The sequence below is a fragment of the Rhinoderma darwinii genome, chromosome 3 (genome assembly GCF_050947455.1).
Source record: "Rhinoderma darwinii isolate aRhiDar2 chromosome 3, aRhiDar2.hap1, whole genome shotgun sequence".
Classification (NCBI taxonomy): domain Eukaryota; kingdom Metazoa; phylum Chordata; class Amphibia; order Anura; family Rhinodermatidae; genus Rhinoderma; species Rhinoderma darwinii.
Genome location: NC_134689.1, coordinates 115,114,725 through 115,137,829, shown reverse-complemented (window position 1 = coordinate 115,137,829; position 23,105 = coordinate 115,114,725). Strand labels below are relative to the sequence as shown.

Here is a 23,105-nt window from a genome sequence, read left to right as displayed (position 1 = left end):
ACTTTATGCTCATAAAAAAAAAATCCTATTTCGCATTAGTTTGCAATGCTTGAATTTAATTTAGGATGTAATGTAATGGTTAAAACAGATTTTTTTACATCAAATGTGAACTGTTTATTTCATACATTGCCATATGTGTACTAGCAAATGACACCCTGCTGAGCCAATTTACAAACTATTTTTTTGGGGCTTTGGTTAATTGAATCTGAAATATTCTCTAGTTTGACATCTATGAGTACTCATGGCCTTCTTGATCTCAGAGTGTCTATCACTGATTCAGTTTTTCAAAGTTCAACCCTAGAGCAGCATATTACATTGAGATATACACCATGCAGCCATAACAGTAAAGTAAATAACATTGATTATCTCGTTACAATGGCACCTTTCAAGGGGTGGGATATAGTGAATAGTCAGTCGTTGAAGTCGATGTATTACAAGCATGAGAAATGAGCAAGCATAAGCAACTGAACGACTTTGACAAGGATCAAATTGTGATGGCTGGACAGCAGATCTTGTGGGGTTTTCCTGGTATGCATTGGTTAGAACCTACCAAAAGTGATCCAGGAATGATAACCGGTGAAACCAGTGACAGAATCATGCGCTCATTGATGCACGTGCGGAGCGAAGGCTAGCCTGTCTGGTCCTATCCACCAGAAGAGCAACTCTAGCACAAATTGCTGAAAAAGTTGATGCTGGCTTTGATAGAAAGGTGTCGGAACACACAATGCATCACAGCTTGTTGCATTTAGGGCAGTATAGCTGCAGACTGGTTAAAGTGCCCATGCTGACCCCCTGTCCCCAGCCATAAGAGCTTGCAATGGGCATGTGAGCATCAGAACTAGACCATGGAGAAATGGAAGAAGTTGGCCTTGTCTGATAAATCACATTTTCTTTTACATCATGTGGTTGGCAAGGTGCGTGTGCATTGCTTACTTGAGCAAAAGATAGCACCAGGATGCACTATAGAAAGAAAACATGCCTGCCCAGGCAGTGTGATACTCTGGGAAATATTCTACTAGAAAACCTTGGATCCTGGAATTCATGTGGCAAGTATTTTGACAATTACCACCTAAACCTTGTTGCAGACCGGGTCACCCCTTTATGGCAATAGTATTCCCTAATGTCAGTGGCCTATTTTAGCAGGTAAATGCGCCCTGCCACACTGCAAAAATTGCTCAGGAATGGTTTAAGGCGCATGATAAAGAGTTCAAGGTGTTGACTAGGCCTCCAAATTCCCTAGATTTCAATCTCATCGAGCATCTGTGTGATGTGTTGGAAAAACAAGATTGATCCATGGAGGTCCCACCTTGAAATTGACAGGACTTAAAGAATCTTCTGCTAATGTCATGCTGTCAGATACCACAGGACACCTACAGAGGTCTTGTGGAGTCCATGCATTGAAGGGTCAGAGCTGGTTTAGTGGCATGAGGGGACCTACACAGGTTGTTACAATGTTATGGCTGACTGAATGGTGTATGTCATCATTGAAAAATTTTTCCATAAAATTACAGTTCACTTCTACCATATATTTCCATGCACTATAAAAAAAAACCACCTGTTTTATTAAATTCATCAGAGCTTCATCTCAGCTCATATTCAACTGACTGTTGGTAGCTCCTGTAACATTGTTCACTTTATTATTATGTGTAAGCATAGGTATACAGTCACTTTTGCCTCAACGTATATGTAATGCCAAAAAATATTTGTGTGTCTTGCAAACAAAATAGGTAGATGATGTTAAAGAAGCACTAGGACAAGTTTTTTTTCTGCCCCGGCCCCGGTTTGAAAATGTGATGAAGCAAAATGTATTGAGGTGTATTGGCTTACTGTGTGCTTCACTTTATGGGTAGCCACTCAGTTCCTGGCCGCCATTGGGTCACGTGATTTTCATTCTGACTCTCTGAATTCTACTGCATCTGCTGTATGGACCGGAAGTCAGTCTCTCAATGCAAGGCTATCAGAGCCTCGATGTATCCGACAGTTCCTATAGCAGTGGCTGTAGAATTTGGGTGATTAAAGTGAGGATCACATGATTCAACGGCAGCCTGAAGTGGAGAGCTACCCATAAAATAAAGCTCACTGTAAATCAACACACCTCACTTCATTTCATTTCAGGTCATTACATTTTTAAATAGGAGTGGGGGGGGGGGAATTGGCGGAATAATTCTTTAATCAAAGTTAATCAAACAGCGCTAGAATTCTGCTGAGTGTGCCAAATATGCAGGCAAAAAGAAACAGTTAATATTTACTTTAGTTGTATCAACTTTTTTTTCCAAAAGATTGGTAAAGATTTTGACAATATAGTCCGAAAAAATGCTTCCTAATTGACATATTTAGTAAAAATAAATTTTGAGTAATTAGACAAGTGATTGTACTATGTATTAATTTTGCAGGTCAACTAAGTGTCATTGAAGAACTATCTAATTTCTACAGTGAAGTGTGTCCTGCCGTTGGAGCGCACATAACATACTGTGAACACTGGGTCTACTTGCTGCAACGTTTGAAAGACAGACAAAAGGAAGGAGACATTTTAAGTACCCTAAGTAGACTATATCAGACCCTAAACACTGCTAAGTAAGTGCAGTCAACTTTTTGGGTGTATTATATGAAGTGGGTTGAATAGCTGAGTGACTAATAACCATGTAGAAAATCTGTAACTTGATATTGATCCAGCTTTTTATATTATCAATGCTTGAATAAAATGTTTATGTTCCTTCTCTCACCTCTCCTGTCATAGTGCATAGTTTTTTTGATATACAAATATCAACATTGGTAAAAATGTCCATGTAATAATATCTCAACAACGTAAGCTACATTGTAGGTTATATGTACCATTTCCACAATCTTAACTTTTGTAAGATCAGGAGTGAGAAACAATGTAAACATTTATGGCTGTCTGCCAGCTTAATTTAGGGTAATCACATATTTGGACCCTGCTAAACTCACTAGGCACCAAAAAGTCTTTTATATCATTACATCTATAGAAAAATACTGTTAAGGTTTATTAAAAGCTACTTTTAAAAAGGTTAATATTGTAAATGATTTTCATTGATTTATTTTTAACCTTACTCAAGAGTATCAGGAGAAACCTACTGATTTTATGCCAAGTGCTTTGATTGGCTCCCAAGACAAATCCCCTTCTCATTTATCCAGATAGAAGATAATATTACAAATTAACCGGTGTTTTAGATATTACAACTCACCTTTCAGAGTCATTAAAATAAAATAAAAATCTTCATAATTGTTTAATAGTTGTAAAAAATAACAGATTAAAAATCTAAATTTGAATAATCAAGATAATTTTCCGGGCTGTTGAAAGGAACAAATTATTTTCATTTATAACGTCCCTTTAAATGCAGTTGTGTTTGAAAAATAACAATTTATTATTTCCTAGCCCAGAGGTTACATATGGTTATAATAACCCATTAGCGCTGGGAAAATGCGCCCTGCTCAGATGGAACTTTTTGTTTCTGGTTATGATTTTAACTACTGTTGCAGGAAAAATATATTTTATATGTTGTACAGTGTAGCTACACTTTAAATGAGTCCTTGAGATTCTGAGGTATATAGCATACAAAGTATGTATTTACAGTAAGTCTTTAGGAATTTTTGATTATTGATTCATTTTTTTATTAGCCAAATAAATAAATGTGATCAAATACCACTGGCAGCCAATTTCAGATAGTGGGGTGCCATCTGGTATATGTAGGTGCTCCCTGGTTATCACATACCACTGGCAGTGTTAATTTCCGATAGTGAGGGGCCATCTGGTATCGGTAGGTGCTCACTAGTCACCACCTACCACTGGCTGCAAATTTCATATAGTGAGGTTCTACCTGGTATCAGTAGGCTCTCTCTGTTCAGCAACACTTACCACTGGCTGTAAATTTCAGATAGTGAGGGGCAATCTGGTAATGGTAGGTGCTCGTTAGTAAACACCTACCACTTGCTGTAAATTTGACATAGTCAAGTGCCATCTGGTAATTGTAATTGCTCTCTGGTATACTCCTACCACAGGCTGTAAATTTTAAAGATTGAAGTGCAATTGGGTAATGGTAGGTGCTCCCTAGTCTCCACTTACTCTACCACTGGCTGTAAATTTCAGAGACCGACCTGAAATATGATAATGGTAGGTAATCCCTCGTCAACTTCTACCACTGGTTGTAAATTTCAGATAGTGAGGTGACGTCTGATAATGGCAGGTTCTACCTGGTCCTTACCTACCACTGGCTGTAAATTTCAGATTGGGTGGTGCCATATGGCAACATTAGGTTTCCCTAGTCATCACCTATAACCGCCTATAAATTTCAGCTCGTGAGATGCCACCTGATAAAAGTAGGTATACGTGGTCATTTGTACTTAGTTGTAATAAATTGTCAAACATATCTTTGTATATTGAATGAATATATATATACACTACCGTTCAAAAGTTTTGGGTCACCCAGACAATTTTGTGTTTTCCATGAAAACTCACACTTATATTTATCAAATGAGTTGCATAATGACTAGAAAATATAGTCAAGACATTGACCAGGTTAGAAATAATGATTTTTATTTGAAGTAATAATTTTCTCCTTCAAACTTTGCTTTCGTCAAAGAATGCTCCATTTGCAGCAATTACAGCATTGCAGACCTTTGGCATTCTAGCTGTTAATTTGCTGAGGTAATCGGGAGAAATTTCACCCCATGCTTCCAGAAGGCCCTCCCACAAGTTGGATTGGCTTGATGGGCACTTCTTGCGTACCATACGGTCAAGCTGCTCCAACAACAGCTCTATGGGGTTGAGATCTGGTGACTGCGCTGGCCACTCCATTACAGATAGAATACCAGCTGCCTGCTTCTTCCCTAAATAGTTCTTGTATAATTTGGAGGTGTGCTTTGCGTCATTGTCCTGTTGTAGGATGAAATTGGCTCCAATCAAGCGCTGTCCACAGGGTATGGCATGGCGTTGCAAAATGGAGTGATAGCCTTCCTTATTCAAAATCCCTTTTACCTTGTACAAATCTCACACTTTACCAGCACCAAAGCAACCCCAGACCATCACATTACCTCCACCATGCTTGACAGATGGCGTCAGGCACTCTTCCAGCATCTTTTCAGTTGTTCTGCGTCTCACAAATGTTCTTCTGTGTGATCCAAACACCTCAAACTTCGATTCGTCTGTCCATAACACTTTTTTCCAATCTTCCTCTGTCCAATGTCTGTGTGCTTTTGCCCATATTAATATTTTCCTTTTATTAGCCAGTCTCAGATATGGCTTTTTTTTTGCCACTCTGCCCTGAAGGCCAGCATCCTGGAGTCGCCTCTTCACTGTAGACGTTGACACTGGCGTTTTGCGGGTACTATTTAATGAAGCTGCCAGTTGAGGACCTGTGAGGTGTCTATTTCTCAAACTAGAGACTCTAATGTACTTGTCTTGTTGCTCAGTTGTGCAGCGGTGCCTCCCACTTCTCTTTCTACTCTGGTTAGAGCCTGTTTGTGCTGTCCTCTGAAGGGAGTAGTACACACCGTTGTAGGAAATCTTCAGTTTCTTGGCAATTTCTCGCATGGAATAGCCTTCATTTCTAAGAACAAGAATAGACTGTCGAGTTTCACATGAAAGCTCTCTTTTTCTAGCCATTTTGAGAGTTTAATCGAACCCACAAATGTAATGCTCCAGATTCTCAACTAGCTCAAGGGAAGGTCAGTTTTATAGCTCCTCTAAACAGCAAAACTGTTTACAGCGGTGCTAACATAATTGCACAAGGGTTTTCAAGTGTTTTCTAATCATCCATTAGCCTTCTAACACAGTTAGCAAACACAATGTACCATTAGAACACTGGAGTGATGGTTGCTGGAAATGGGCCTCTAAACACCTATGTAGATATTGCATTAAAAACCAGACGTTTGCAGCTAGAATAGTCATTTAGCACATTAACAATGTATAGAGTGTATTTCCGATTCATTTAATGTTATCTTCATTGAAAAAAACTGTGCTTTTCTTGCAAAAATAAGGAAATTTCTAAGTGACCCTAAACTTTTGAACGGTAGTGTATATATATGTATGTATATATATATATATATATATATATATATAAATATACATCAATATATTGACATTAATTACAAATATGAAACATATTTTCCAGAATAAACAGTCAGATGTCTCTTTTTCATTAACTTAATGAACGGGCCCGTCATTAAATACACTCTGTATATTGTATACACACAATTTGGCACCGCAAATTATTTTTACTTAGTAACCTGCCTTGGGGTTCAAAAGACACCCCTGTAAATTAAAAGAAAAACATAATTATAAGAAGACACATTTCCCATTGTGCAAAAGACACATTTGGCATATTTTTTTCAAATCTGCCCATTGTGTGGTGCTACTTCTGACTGCCTGGTCTAAGTTTACGCTGTCTAAATTTAGACAGCATAAACTTAGAGCACACAGCCGGAAGAAATGCCAAATCTATCACAGTGGTGCATGCTGTATGATAAGTATGGTGCATCTTGCTAGAAATTTTAGACACTTTTCTCTTCCTCATACCCCCTCTTCGTTGAATTAGTTTACGCCAGTTTTTTGTGCCAACATTTTGAGGGATTTAAGCCATGCCCCTTTTTACTAGATCACATCCCTTTGGCTAGGCCACCTACCCTAGGCGCAAAAGATGTCTAAATAAAGTAATAAATGTGGCAAACGAGATGTGTGCGCCAGGATTCTGGCTCAATTTGAGTTGTAAATCTACCCCAATTATAATTAAACAATGACAACATTCTGCTGGTTACACAACCCTCTTGCTACACAAACAAATATTTTACAATGATATAATAAAGGACCTAAAGCACAGCAGGTCACACAAGTGACTAAGAGGATTAGTGATACTTTACTGAACATAAATAACCACACCCCATTGGGTTAAACGGCCACAGCAGCTTTTTATTAAAAACTATTTAATAAATATAATTGTTCACATAACATTTCAAATTGCATAAAATTCCAACATATTTAAAGTGCAACTAATCATAATCTCATTAGGAGAGATATTTTGTGAGGAGTGCCTTGTCTCATTCAGTCAACCCAACCTCTCACCCCAGCTGCTAACATCGCCTCAAGGGCACCCGAAACCATCGGTCTGGCACTTATTTCACTGTACTCTGAGCTTACCCCAGAGGTCTTAAATGCACAATTTTCTTCTTCCCTCCCTGTCATCCCTCTTATGACCACATCTTTCCCGAATTGCTGCCATGACAAATTCTGTTTTGCAATAAATCCTAAATAGGGGCGGGTGGGGAAACAACACCCTGGAACACATGAGGAGAAGGAGTGGGCTGAACTTTTTCTCCACCCTATAAGAACAATACAGTCTAGATTCTACCTCCCCTTGAACTTGTAAGCACACCTCTAAATTGAACCCCTTGCTAGCTGTGTCCACCACCTCAGTCATGTTTCCCTTTATCTAACCTCGTAGACTGCGCTCACTCTATAGTGGTTAGGAGGAAAAGCTTCAACTTACACCTCTTTTCTTTACTGTGATTCTCAACATTGTTGTATTAAGAATATTGTATTAATTTGTAGATCTCTAAGGAAAGCTCTGGACTATACGAAACAGAGTTTAAGGATTTCCATCGATCTGGGACAGCATGAGAAATCTGCTGATCGGTGGATTCAAGCTGGAAAACTATATTATCTGCTGCAAGAAGATGAACTTGTGGAGATTTATCTGCATGTAAGTAATAACCGCAAAGTGAAATGCAATATAACATATTAAAATATGTATGACTAAGGCCCCTTACACATGGCCATGCCAGTAATCACGGGTCGCCGACGGCCGCCCCAATTTTAGGGCTGTGCTTCCATACAAAGTATGGGAGCACGGCCCGTAAAACACGAAAAAATGGACATACTCCATTAATCCCAGGACAGTTCTACGGCACGGACACCCATTCGTAGCGATATGGAAAGGTGTCCGCAGTCAATAGAACTGAATGGGGCCATAATTACATCTGATTTTATGGTCGTGTGCATGGGGCCTTAGATTCTGTTCACACTGGAGTTATTGCCAGTCCATCTGGAATTTTTGACTACAAGAATAAAGCTATTTTTGTAGATATATTCATGCTGTCAAAAAAACTGTAATCCTGTTCAAACACTTGATTATACAAATTAATAGGATCCATCAAGATTAGTTAGGATCTGTTCAAAAACGGATCCAGCATTGCTGTCATGGCTCAATTAGAAAATGAAGCCATGGCTCTAGTGTGAACAGAACATAACGCAAGTGGGGACACAGCAGAGCGGTGTACACATACTCAAAACATTTCTCTAACTGATACATAATTTAATCTAGTTTCATCATGTTATTGTCGGGGATAACTGCTATGACGGATTAGTGTGCATTTTCTAAGGTTTTTAAATCTGATTTGATGAAGTATATTTATCTACCAATGTAGATAAGATGAAGATATGTTTACATATAAGGTTGAGTAACTTTGTAAGTACATTGCATTACTTGTCGTGTTCGTGTGTTACAGCCTGTATTATAGTCCAGAACTACATTTACATTTATGCTGGTTACTATTAGAAACAGTTGACAGTTTGTACACGTGTGACAAATTAGCTGAGTTGCTATATGCAATGCACTCTGCTGCGCTGCATCTTCAGTGACTTCTATCTAATACAGGTGGTCAGAACAAGCTTTATGCAGACATGGAGCTGACAGGAAATGCTGGGAGATTTCCATTCAGAATAATAATAAATTCCGTTCTGTAAGTCAAAACAAGAAGCAATGCATTAGCAAAGATTACTTTTTGTGTAGATTATATCCAAAGATGTACCTGCTGTATGCTTTACTACACCCTGGGCAAAGTTTCAGTTCACTGCCCTTGCCGTTTATCTAAATACTAGGGGCAAGGGAGAGTGGCTTGCTGGTGCTACCCTAACGCCCAACAACCAGGGCATATACCCTGCCAGCTACACCTTTAAATATACCTAGACATAATCGGTGGAATGGAAGTAACATATTGACCTACACTTTAAAAGAAACCTGTCATTAGATTTTAGGGAACTAAGCCACCAAACACCCCCGTGTAGATAGTGCCACACACAACCCCTTGTAGATAGTGCCACACACACTCCCTTGTAGATAGTGCCACACACACCCTTGTAGATAGTGCCACACACCCTTGTAAATAGTGCCACACACACCCTTGTAGATAGCACCCTCTAGGATTGGAATCTCCAGCCAGAGCACTGCCGATGCTCCAGCTGGGGATTCCTCTCCTGGAGGAACCCCTACGTCACTGTCCATATATAAATAGTAATATCAGGGTCTTCTCCAGGAGCGGAGTCCCGAGCCAGAGCGTCGGCAACGATTCACTTCCAAGAGTAGCCCCTGACTTTACTGTCCATATATGGACAGTGACGTCAGGAGCTTCTCCAGGAGCAGAATTCCTGGCTAGAGCTTTAGCAACACTCTGGCTGGGGATTCCGCTCCTGGAGGAGCCATGACGGCAGAGAAAACACCCGGCGAACGAGTGGGGCCCCACCCTGTGTACTGGCTTCGGCTTCATATGAGCACTGAGCATGTGCACGATGCTTTTGGACTCAGCTCAAGACTTTTTCTTTCGAAAATATATTTTTTCTTTGTAAAAGTAATGCATCATAAAAAACCCTATAAAGTTTGCCATAATCACATTGCAGAATGTTGTTTTTAGCGCACATTGAATGCTGTAGAAATTGAATCCAAAAACTAATGAAGGAGTTGCAGTTTTTTTTCACATTCCACTCTAGTTTCCCAGTACATTATATGGTATATTAAATGGTGCTATTAGAACTACAACTTATCCCACAAAAAACTGCTTCATATGGCTATGTCGATGAAATAATCAAAGGTTATGGATCTAGAAAGGCGAGGGAGGAAAAAAACTAAATTGAAAAATGAAAATTGGTCACAGCGGCAAGGGGTTGACGAATAATGGCTACATTGTGAATTTATTACAGGCTGGTATCCAGGCTTCCATGAAATCAGAGCACTTTACTGCTACATTGCACCTGTATGAAGCTGCTGGAGATGTATTCTTCCATGGGTTACAGACGACAGAGAAGGCTCTACCTTTTTATAAGGTAATGACTGTTTATAAGTGAGAACTGTACCTTGAATCATTGACACTTTATAGCTTCTCAGCCCTACCACTTATATTATTTTCAGTTTATTAATAATCTCACTCATCTTTGAACATCCTGAAAGTTTTCTATAACTTTCCTCTAAAGGTAAGTCCACATGAGACAGATTTGTTGCAGAAATTTCTGCCACTGAATATCAGTCTTATTCATCTAAATGGAACTTGGGGAAATTCATGCACCTACTGCAGAAGCAACCACAATCGGATATGTGTAACTGTTTTTCAGTTGCAGAAATTTCTTCAACAAATCTGCTGCACGTGTACTTACCCCAAAAAAAGTTCAATACAACAACCTTGTGCAGTTGCAGGTTAGGTAGACCATAGGCCCTGGGCTGTTTCCCAAACTTGGGCCTCCTGCCCCAGCCCTCTCTGCCATGTTTATAGTTAACACCACCTTTCTGTGTGAGCATTGACAAATGGGTGTTAGTATTCCCCTTGATAAAGGGCTGTGTCCCTACATACTGACAGTCTCCAACCATCGCTGACAGTATCACACTGTTTAGAGACACATCTTCCTGACAATGGGAATGGTAACACGCATTTGTCTATTAGTCCTGGGTACACAAATACTTTATGTGGAATACAAGGATTTCCTATAATGGGCATGTCAGGAGAGGTGACAGATCTTCTATAAATCCAGTGACTGTGAAAAGTGACGTCTTCTCTGATGGGAGTCGTTCTTTTCTTCTCCATCTGACACAGACTGTTATAGCAACTTCTCCTGATGACTGCAGAGTTTCCTGATGAGACACTTCTTCAGCCATTTCCAGCCTCTATAAAAACACAAAAATTCAGACACCAAAGCCCAGGCGCATACATTAAAGGGGTTGTCTGGGCACGGACCGTTTTTTGATACGGATGACCTATCCACATGCCCGGACAACCCCTTTTACTCATATATCCTGTGGATATGTCATAAATGTCCCTGGTGGGAAAACCCCTTAGACATATTTTATACAGGTATTTGTTCAAATTTTCTTGTAGTGATTTTTTTCATTGTGCTCTATTAAAACATATTTTTGACTTAAAAATGTTATGTCTCACGGTCATATAGAGCTATTATCTCCCAGACTGGACCTTCCACTTGAATGAATGAAAACCTTAAATAGAGGAATTTTTATTGCTGTTTCCTTCAGTGTAGAAGTGTTTTCCCCTTGTGTACAAAACTCATAATGTACAGTAATCATAAAGGAGTTTCTATGGGAAAGCGTCTGTAAAAAGCAGCTCTAGAGAACAAACAGCTATTTTAAGGCAACTTTTCATGTCTAGCATCCAGTCTTATCTGTAAGCAGCATGTTACAGATCAGGAGGAGCTGAACTGATTAATATATAGTTTTAGGTGAAAAAATACAAGATAAGCTGTAATTTGTTCATTGAAATCCCTGCTAATTCTGGGTTTAAGAGTCCAGTGGGCAGTCCTACTCAGTGATTAGCAGTTACAGTATTTCTGTATTCACACTCTGACATTGTGAATCAATGGTTGAGACCTCCCACTGGACTCTTAAGCCTACTGTGAGCAGGGATTTGAATTAATAAATTACAGGTTATCTAAATCCTTTTGCACAAAACTATATATAAATCTGCTCAGCTAATCCTGTTCTATAAAATGCTGCCTGTACATTGAACAGCATGTTCAATGTGACAGGTTCCGTTTATCAAGTGTAACTCTGTGTTGACTTAGGGCAAAAATCCATAAGCACTCATATCATTTGATCTAAGAGGCTGTTTAAACCTTCCTGTAGATCATTAGTTATGGTTATTTTCGGCTTCAGTTATGATATTACTAAATAGCACTCTACATCAAAGTCATGCAGTAAGTATTACTTGTATTCTTGTATTGTCATTAGTAGGGCGTGCAGAAAGTTTTACTCGTATGAAGAGGCCTAATCTGTAATATTTAGACAAAAGGATATCTAGTCTATTCATAATTTGTATTGTAATTTGTAGGAGGGTGCCTTACCACTAGCAAAGAAACTTGAAGACACCCGGTCACAGCTCCGAATTTTCCACAAACTCACTCAGCTGTTGATAAATCAGGGAGATTATAAATCTTCACTGGAATTCGCAACAATGGCTGTCAGGCTGAGCACCCTAGTCGGTAGGTATTCTAATATTTTTCTACTTATGATTAAGCACCTTAGGCAAACATGAGCATAATAATTAGTTGCATCTATTGCATTCAAAAGTTACAATAGTACTAGAATAGAATGCTTGAACACAGGGCTGGCCTATGCATTGCCTTCTACTGATGCCCCTCCTTACTTATGGTGTACCATATAGTTCCCAAATAATACAATCACATAGGGTACAAATAACATTGCCAGACAGTTGCCTTCATTTCTCTTCCCAATCAATAAACTAGGGAACATAGTTGCATTCTGCCTTTCCATAGGGTTGGGCATCAGGTCCACAGGCCACCAGGGCCAGTAGTGCTTCTTTTTTTTAATGTCAGACGATGCATCCTGTGTGCACCCTCCTAAAACTGGCCTTGTTTGTAAATGGGTGAAATACTGTTTAAGGAGCTAAAGTAGCTGCAAATGGTAAACATTTAAAATACAACGTCCTGTGGTGGACCAAGTTCTTTTTATTAATGTCCTGGTGGATCGTATAGAAAGTAGTGTCCGTTTTTGCTGACGACTGAATCTCAGAAGCAGATGAATAGCTTGAATGTTCATGCAGAAGTTTTACTAAAGCTCAACTACAAAGAGGTTCTTCAGGCACTAGGACCTGAGTAAGACTGGACACTATGCATGCACCCCCTTCAGCTATACTACTGATCAGGGGGGGTAGTGACATTTTATAAGTTTGTCAAATGTTAGCTTTTTATCTTGCAACAAAATGACAACTGCATAGGTTTGTAAGCTGTGGCGAATTTTGACACACAAATTAATTATGAATTATTTAGATGTAAAGTCTCGAATATCATTTACCCTAAAACATTGCATTCCTTCTGTTAATATTTGAATAAGATTTATATTTGAATGTCATAAGTGGCAATGGTAGTAAGTTACATTTTCATTTTACAGTTGAATACTGGACCCCACACATTATATCTCATTCCTTAAATTGCATTCAAAGAACATGTCTCCCCAAAACAAAATACCAGGAAATATCTTTCAAAAGAGAAGTCTCTTTTTTATCCTTAATTGTTAAGTCTAATAGGAGATTCTGGGGCCCCATTACAGTTTTCATGACTTCAGTATATTTTACTTTTGCTTGTTTGCTAACTTTGCAGCAACTATGGAGACCACATCCCTGTGCAGGTTCTCTCCACTCATTAAAATGGGGATGAGAGCAACTTGAGATGAGGATGAGAGCAACTAAAAAAAGTCACCAAAATAAAAAAGAAATTGGATTGTTATGGGCAAACTGGACTAAATGTAAATCCTCCTATCATGTGGTTTTTCTAAGTTTTAGATTCCTAGTGTTAGAATCTGATTGGTTGCCATGGACATATTTTTCTCTAAACTAGTTTTCATACACATGATTCCTCGTGTTTCAATATTACATGAAAGAGATACTCCAAAAGTAATGTATAATTGTCATTCTTTCTGGTAGATAAAATGCAAAATGTAAATAATAAAATGTAAGGTTAAGACTTTTCTTAATTGTGTTACATGAAAATAGATGATATATTGTGAGGTCAGTTCAAATAAACATATAAGAGACTAAACATATGGCTTGTTTAGCATCGTTTATCAGTAATAGGCTAAGTTATTTTACATTCCCAAGTAGCAGCACCATAAACTGTGGTACTTTATCAACTTTTGGCCATTTCCGCCTTATAAAAGCAATCTTATTTTCCATTAAATGTTATATTTTAGATTTCACACAATATACATACTTAATAAACAAGACTTGGATTTGGCATAGCATAGGCAGTCACATATTATTGGCAACTTTGTACATATCTTTTGACCCACTTACACGAGCCAATGGTCGGGCATGCAAGCGTTCGTGCAAACGCTCGTTTCCAATCATTGGCCTATATAAACATGTCAGCGATCAACTGACAAACGAGCAAACGCTCTTTTGTCAGCTGAACAAATCTTTTATGTAGCCTATAAAATCATTGTTGTCGGCAGCACATCTCCCCGTGTAAATAGAGGATGTACTGACAACAATTTAAAAACTGTATGGGGACCGAGAAATCATATTATTGAACATTCATTCCCATACAATTTGCATCAGCCCGTGTAAAAGGGCCTTTAAACAAGGGCCAATCAACTCGTTATATCGTCAATGTTCTATCATCAATCGGCGCTTGTTATGGGCCGAAATCTGCCAATGTAAACACACCTTTAGTAACGGAACATAAGGAATCCTTATCATAAATTATTGCAAAGCTGCATTTGATACTACACTCACCCTGAATTGTCTAATTTTCGCTCCTAATGTATCATTTTTTTATTGTCTCCATCCAGAGGACCCAGTGCATGAGCTGGTTGCATTTCATCGACTGGCAGGAGTCTACTATGCCTTGCAGATTTATGAGATTGCTGAGTACTGTTATCTTAAGGCGCTGTCTGTATGTTCTTCACCGATTCAACACGCAAGTGAGGCTGGATATTATGTGAAGGTGTATTGGCGGCTGGGGGATATTGCACTGCATAGACGAAAGGTAAAAGATCTTCTAAAATTAGTATTTAGTGTATGACAAGAAAGGTAAAAAAACAGCTTAGGTAGAGACCCTGAACCTTATTACCACGAGGGGACCCCTGAAAATTGTTTTCATTTACGGAGAAATCCTACTCCCATTTCTATTTCAAAGCTTAGTGTAGAGGAGGTTAAAGTATTCTAAATTTGTTTAGTGCTTTTGCTGAATTATTAGATGTCACATTCTTTTTTAATGGTAAGTCATATGAAATGGGACAAAAATAAATAAAAATTACCAACAAAGAAAGTGTTTTTAAATTGGAGTATAAATATGGGAGTTCCTGTAGACGGATTAGGCTTGTTTGCTGTTTGAAACTGTTTCGTGTAACATAGTAACATATTATCTAGGAGTTATACAGAAATACATCATTCCTTACAGTAGATGTGAAGGAAATAACATGCTGAGACAATGAAATAACTTGGTCAACATTAGAATTAAATGTGGGAACATAACTTCACGTGAACATGTCCGCTTGTGCCGTGTGTATTATTCCTGAACATTGATGACTGAAATGTGATGATACTTCCTCTTGGACAAAGAAGCAGAACAGCTGTCCTGATGTAACCGTGTTACCTGTTTACAGGATGCAGAAGATGCTGTCACATACCTCTCCTTGGCCCTTGCAGCTGCTATCGAAGTCGGCAATGAAGAGTTTCAACTGCTCTTAATGGGGAAACTTTCTGATGTGTATGGGAAGTTCCTATGTGATGAAGAACAGGCGGATATTTTCATTAAACAAATCCTGCAACTTGGCAATAACCAGGCTTGTACGTGAAACTGTGTCATATATGCGCTTATAAAGAACGAAAAGAGACACAAAAATCCCTTCCATTGTACAAAACAGACAGGGTTAAGAGAGCCCAGTTGTAATAACGGTCACTGGCAACGGTTGCCAAAGATTAAATTCTAGTTATCAATACCGTATAATAGATGATACAGGACTAGATTTATTGCACAGACACAGCTCTTCATAGCATCTCAAGTATAAAGAAGATCATCATCTTATCCCTTACAGCGCTAGAGAGATTTGTGAAGAATTACGTGGGCAGTGGTTTCTATCAGCTTTGAACCTAGAGGTCCAATATATGAATCATACACTACTATATTCCCCAGAGGCGCACACTCAACAATATTGAATCTCTGATATAATCTTAAAATACTGGAAATTGTACCGCACATTATAAAGGGCGGTATTACATTATAAGGAACAGAAAGCAGTGGTATAGGTAAGATATCACCAGCACTGTCAGATATTGTCATACAGAAAATGTCTAATTTCCTAAATTAATAGGAAAAACAAGCAATGAAAATGATTTGATGAAATGTAAAGATATTAACATTTATAATATAAAATATTTATTGTTATTTTTGCAATCTTCAATTATTTATGTAATTATTAAAGGTGTTTAATCTTCTGGACATTCCATCCCTAAGGAAGACCCACGCTATGAAAGCATCCTCAATAGATCAACTCAATTTATTTTATTTTTTTTTATTTTTTTTTACTTTGGGAGATATTTTACAACCTCTCTTTCACTTATTTCGGAAAAGTCAGTACTGGGCTGATTGCCACCATTCTAAATAGACTGAGCTGCTTGGATGGGCAATATACAAGTAAGAAAAGTTCAATTGGGGTCAGTGACTATTACTCATCTTAAGTGGTGCTATGTCAAGGTCATGTCAAGGCCATGACAAAGTGTCCCTCTAAGTGCAAAATGGCCATTGGCTGAAATTATCTGTTCTCACTTTGCACAGATGTGATTTATGGATAAAGCTAATTATTCTGAAATCTTTAGTGAGTGCTGTGACTCTCTTATTTTCTTAGGCAACTCAAATATACTGTATGATTTACACCAACTGCTCATTGACTTACACAACCAACTTTTTCCATTTGCAGTATCTTTTAATTTTTAGTAAAAAATGGAAAATAAGTAAAATGATGATACAAAGAGCAATTGAGAATGAATGCAGATATTGGAAGAGTTATATTAGGGTTTTTTTATTTGCTCAAGAAACAATTTTATGAGATGTCCCTTCAAAATGCCATAAATGATTATTGGAAGTTAACTGATATTGTCTCAGATCATGAGATTCAGCTAATCACATTCCTGTTCTCAATGAAGATCTGGCCATGTATGTGCTGTACCTATTAAATGGAATGAATGGGAATTTAATAGTAGTGATCTCAATTGTATCTATTTATTTAATTCGAGTTGTACCTTGCATGACTATCCACAGCACTTGCTTAATGAAAAATAAAAAGGGACTGGCTCAGTTCAGATTCCCTGCTTATCTTTTATTATATTTCTGATTGACTTAAAAGTATTTTAGGGAAATTACCTTTAAAGGGATATTCTAACACATACCATCAATGTGTTATCAGTTGAGTCAGACTGTTGGAACTCTCTCAATTCAAGTTAATGGGACTTAGTTACAATACCAGCTATAGAGTCTGGACAAGGCCAGTGCTGTGTCTGTAAATAATACAATTGGATCACAGCACTTCATTGAATAATATGTCATCAATGTGTGATCAGTGGGGCCCGACTCCTGTGTCCCCCATGATCACAAGGAGGAAGGGGCCGCGGTGACCAGTAGAAGTGATATACCATCAATGTAATGTCTCAGAAAACCTCTTTTAAATGGAGACAATGAGCATTTGGATAGATTTTGAAAACTTTAAAATATTGTCTTCAAAAATGCATTAAAGTAAAGAAGAAGAAGAGGATAAAGATTTTTTTGTGTCAACAAATATTATCATTCTATTTAAGTAACTTAGGCAATGATGGCTACTTAGTATACACATGAATGCTTATGAATTTCTGCTGTAGTGTTTTACATTAAAATGCATAATTATCACAAGAAACTTATAATTTGTAACGTATATGATTGAAATCACTAATCAACAGTAAGAAATTAATTATTCTGGATCTGTATGGATTTGCCAAGGCCCCAGACACTCATTACTTTGATACCCAGCTACCCTACATTTCAGATGACTTTTGAGAATAGTCGGTCCTATGTATTTATACATATTCTGATCATTATATGATGTATATCTGCATTTTAAGCAGTTTTTCCTCTCTGCGGGCTTCCTCTCTGCGGGCTTCATTTCTGATTGTCAGTTGTCCCTGAACTCAACTCCAGATAGGGTGGAGACTAGCTGCTGTGATGTCTCCCACAAACAGCATAGAGAGAAGAGAAGATCCTGCTCCCCTATCGCTATCTCACACATACAGAGGGAAGCAGCAGAAGCAGCTCCCCCTTCCAATTTCATAGACATCTATGGGCAGCAGCTGTCACCTGATCTCTTAGAGAGGCTGTTAATCCATCTAATCACTGCTTTACTAAAGACAGATTTTACCAGTGAATTAAGAGTGAGTGATCAGTGTAGGAGGCAGGGGAGGGGGAAATGAGTCTGATAAGCAGAGAAAGAGGTGTTTTCTGTAATATGATACATTACAAAGTTGTTATCTAGCTTGTAGTATTGTTGTTTTTTTGGAGAAAAATAAATAAATAATGGTTACTTAAAACAATGCCAAATTGATAGAGAAACAAAATCTATCTATCTATCTATCTATCTATCTATCTATCTATCTATCTATCTATCTATCTATCTATCTATCTATCTATCTATCTATCTATCTATCTATCTCATATCTATCTATCTATCTATCTATCTATCTATCTATCTATCTATCTATCTATCTATCTATCTATCTATCTATCTATCTATCTATCTATCTCATATCTATCTATCTATCTCATATCTATCTATCTATCTATCTATCTATCTATCTATCTATCTATCTATCTATCTATCTATCTATCTATCTATCTATCTATCTATCTATTTCATATCTATCTATCTATCTATCTATCTATCTATCTATCTATCTATCTATCTATCTATCTATCTATCTATCTATCTATCTATCTATCTATCTATCTATCTATCTATCTATCTATCTATCTATCTATCTATCTCTATCTATCATCTATCTTAATATCATACTGTGGCTTCAGGGTATACTTTATCAGTGATAACTGCATTAGATTATATATTTAGGGAAGCTGAATGAAAAACTTAAATAATATGTTGTAATTGAGGGTATGTATAAAGGTGCATTAAAGGCACTATGCTGCTATGTCCAATTGACCTTAGAAAAGCCTACCTAGTATGCGCAATTTAATAGCTTCACCGATGTCTTTTGTTAATATTTTCTCCTATTAGCAGATGTTATCCCTGCTGCCATAGGTGTAATTTATATTATTACATTTTAATCTTAATTCTGTCATTATATCAACTAAATAAAAGCCGAATGGGTGGCATCTAATGGGGTATAGCTGTTCTGGTAAATTGCACATGGCTCATTGGAAAAGGTACATACAGACACATTTTCTAGTTCACTAGTGATAGCTGAGTTCTTTTAGAACGGCTTGTAAAATTGGACGGTCACAGAACCATTGATTCTGCCTGTTCAACTGTGGTCACATATTGTGCATACTGACCTATAATTTTGGTATTTATGGATAGGAAAGAGCTGTTTTTACAGGGATGCTTGTTATTTTCTTACATGAATGGGACTAGTTTTTTTTAGGCTAAGTGTGACTGATTATTGCTTCTCCTGCACAATGTATAGAATAAGCAATTGGCTGGCAATGGTAGTGTAGATCGAGTGATACTGAATGCATTAAACAATGACTCACCCCATGCATTTTCCTTATTGGTACAATTATTGCATGGTTTCAGTACTGCATTTTATTTTTTTATAAATCCTTAACCCCTTAGTGACCAGCCCATTTTAGGCCCTAATGACCAAGCTATTTTATTCGTTTTTCTATAGTCGCATTCAAAGGCCTATAACTTTTTTATTTTTTCGTCTACATAGCTGTATGAGGACTTGTTTTTTTCGGGATTAGTTGTGCTTTTTAATAGCACCATTTTTGGGTACATATAATTTTTATATTAACGTTTATTAACCTTTTTGAGGGGGATTATAAAAAAACCCTGAAATTCCGCCATTGTTCTATGCGTTTTTAAATTGACGCCGTTCACTATGCGACGTAAATAACATGTAACCTTTATTCTATGGGTCGGTACGATTACGGCGATACCACATATGTAGAGTTTTTTTATGTTTTACGACTTTTGAACTAAAATTATTTGTTTTTGCATCGTCGCTTTCGAAGAGCCGTAATTTTTTTATTTTTCCATCAATGTAGTGATTTTTTGGGCTTGTTTTCTGCGGGACAAGACGTAGTTTTGAATGGTACTGTTTTGGGGTGCATGGGACTTATTGATTCATTTTTATTATGACATTTTGGGGGGCAATGGAAAAAAATTGCAATTTCGCCATGGTTTTTTGCGTTTTTTTTTTACGGTGTTTACTTTGCGGTTTAAATTACATATTAACTTTATTAATGGAGTCATTACGGTCGCGGCGATACCACATATGTGTACTTTTTCTTTTTTTTTTTACACTTTTACTAAATAAAACCACTTTTTATGGAAAAAAATGGTTTTATTTATTTTTTTACTGTACTTTTTATTAATAATCTTTATTTCACTTTGATGACTTATTTTATTAGTCCCACTAGGGGACTTTACTGTGCGATATTCCGATCGCTGCTATAATGCTCTGGTATACTTCGTATACCAGAGCATTATTGCCTGTCAGTGTAAATCTGACAGGCAATCTGTTAGGACGTGCCTCCGGCGCGTCCTAACAGGCATATGTCCAGGGCAGACCTGGGGGCTTTTATCAGGCCCCCGGCTGCCATGACACCCCATCGGAGACCCGCGATTGCATTCGCGGGCCGCCGATGGGTGACAGAGGGAGCGCACTCCCTCTGTAAACAAAGTTAAATGCCGCGGTCGCTATTGACGGCGGCATTTAACGGGTTAAACGGCCGCGATCGGAGTAAACTTCGATCGCGGGCGTTGGAGCAGGAGCTCAGCTGTCATCAGACGGCAGAGCCCTGGTTCCTGCCTGCACGGAAGACCCGTGCAGGACTTAGACTAGGCTGACGTGAAAAGGCGTCAGCCTAGCCTAAAGCCCATTAGTGACCGACGTAAAAATGCGTATTAGTGGTCACTAAGGGGTTAATTTATATTTAAAAAAAAAAGATTATAGCAAATGGAAAAATCTCAAGCATCGAAAACAATCTGCATAAGGCTAGAGATGCAAAATAAATACATTTAATAGATGGTAACAACAATAGTAATGAGTAATGCAAGTTTAACACCACATAAAACAAGGAGCAGACACTAAATATGTACAGTTAGCCTGTGTGCTAATAGAATACAAGAACTGGGGATCTAAAAGTTAAAAAAACAGCATTGTTCACCACAGCAAACAAAATAAACCTGTGTACAAAATAAAAGTCAGAATTTGTGGAATTTGAAATTCTTAATGCCTCATCTAGATCTATTGGTAATGTCATAAAAAAAGACCAAAATGTTATTTTGCTATAGTCAAAATCCGGTCTGTTGCAGAGGTTGTTACTGGAAGCGGTGATGTTGCAGCACCTATTTTTTCTAAGTGGTCCACAATTGGCAATAAAACTGGGTTACTGGTTGCTCAAGTGATGTATACTGAGGGATTCTCCCCAATGATGTGCCGTTACTATGTGATCAGTGGTCACTAGAACAGTGGGTCCACTGAGCTTTAGGCAAAGCCCCTTTGGATTTTTTCCTAACACAGTGCCACTCCTGACCCACTTCTGTGCAGTTACTGCAACCCAGCACCCAAGTTGAGTGTCCCTTCGTTCTAGAAGGCGATGACTTATCCTAGTGGTATCCTATCATTTTCTATGGTGAAAAAAACATGTGTGTGTTCTCTGTGTTTATTTGCATTAGACCCTGCTTCCTACATTTTCTTAGATCCTCAAATCTCTTGAAAATACCAGTCATATAAACCAAATCAATATAAGAAGAGTCTTGTACCACATTGGAATATAAAAGCAGCTATTCATCAAGTGGAGGATGTAGATTGGTTAGATGGAGATTGATGCAATGCAGTGAGGCCTCTAAGAAATGGCGGGTACTGGTGAATTAATGTAATAAAACAAAGTAGGGGAGCTAGAGTGGGTGCTCAGGAAACCAAGTGATGTGGAGTGCATGTTAAATGACCCCATGGGCTTCGGGTGACTGGGCTACTATCTAGGGCTGCAGTACCGCTGACGGAAAGACACAGTGTACATTCAGGATGGTCACACTTTCGGGAGATGCAGAGTGAAAGCAGGTGCAATGGCTGACAATGGAACATTTGAGTGGGACCTTACTGTACTTGTACCCGTTGTTTCAATGTTTGTTGTCACTGTCTCACCTAGCAGCAACAGGTGGAGGCGAACTGTTTAGACACCAACAGATTGGACTGAAGAGCAGGCGAACACACACATTAAAAGTAATACGTTGGTTAACTGCACTTTTATATAGTGCGTCTTAATAAATAAGATCCCTGGCACAGAAATTGTGATGGACTCTACAACAATGTTCCTAGTTGGTGGTGATACGGAGGTGCTATTATATGCTGGCACACAGAATTCCCATAGCAACTTGTTACCTACTTAAAACATATAGGGAAATGGAAAAACATAATACATTTTGTATGAAATGTGAGAATATATTTAAGGAGCATGTAAGAAGATGTTATTGATGTAATTGATATGATCCTGATGTAAATAAAATAATTTATATATTTATATATAGTATGTGGCCTTTTTTTGCTTTATTAAATAATTGGCCTACGTCTCTTCTTTACTCATTCCCTGCAGGTTCCTGCATTTAGTTTCCTGTTGATCGGGGCTGGAACCATTGCTGCTATTTCTATACTCTATTGCGAATCTTGACTGGCTGGGCATATGAACTATAAAGTGTATTTACACATGCCAGTTTTGTGGCGTTTTCTGCTGCAATTTGCACAATCTTGCAGAAAAAGACACCGCCAAACTAGCAGATTTGTAGGGAGAAAAGGTGGCAACCCTATGCAAGATCCATCACATATAAGGGCTGTCTGAAGCTCCTGTTAAAACTAAGATAAGTCCTTATATTGTATGTCTTCCTACAAAAAACTGATAGCAGAAAGTCCTTCAGCCAATAATGGTATGGCAGGAAAGAAAAACCATGACAGGGTGTCTAATTTTACTTGTCAAAAAGGTAGAAAACACCAACAGTTAGACATGGTGAGCAGTCGATCAGGCGCTTCAGTAATAATAATAATAACTGTAATTATAATAATCATCATCATCATTGATGCTTCAATTAATGTAACATTGG

General features: G+C 38.0%; 1 protein-coding gene across 1 annotated transcript in view; it reads left to right on the top strand.

Annotated features, from left to right (window-relative positions):
* SH3TC2 (SH3 domain and tetratricopeptide repeats 2) overlaps positions 1-16,613 on the top strand; it is an 86,671-nt gene extending 70,058 nt beyond the window's left edge. The window contains exons 11-16 of the mRNA XM_075856588.1: positions 2,394-2,574; positions 7,562-7,712; positions 9,986-10,108; positions 12,115-12,265; positions 14,592-14,788; positions 15,408-16,613. Of these exons, the coding sequence (XP_075712703.1) occupies positions 2,394-2,574; positions 7,562-7,712; positions 9,986-10,108; positions 12,115-12,265; positions 14,592-14,788; positions 15,408-15,599 (995 nt within the window). The 3' untranslated portion in view covers positions 15,600-16,613. The remainder of the gene's footprint in view (positions 1-2,393; positions 2,575-7,561; positions 7,713-9,985; positions 10,109-12,114; positions 12,266-14,591; positions 14,789-15,407) is intronic.
* The last annotated feature ends 6,492 nt before the right edge of the window (positions 16,614-23,105 follow it).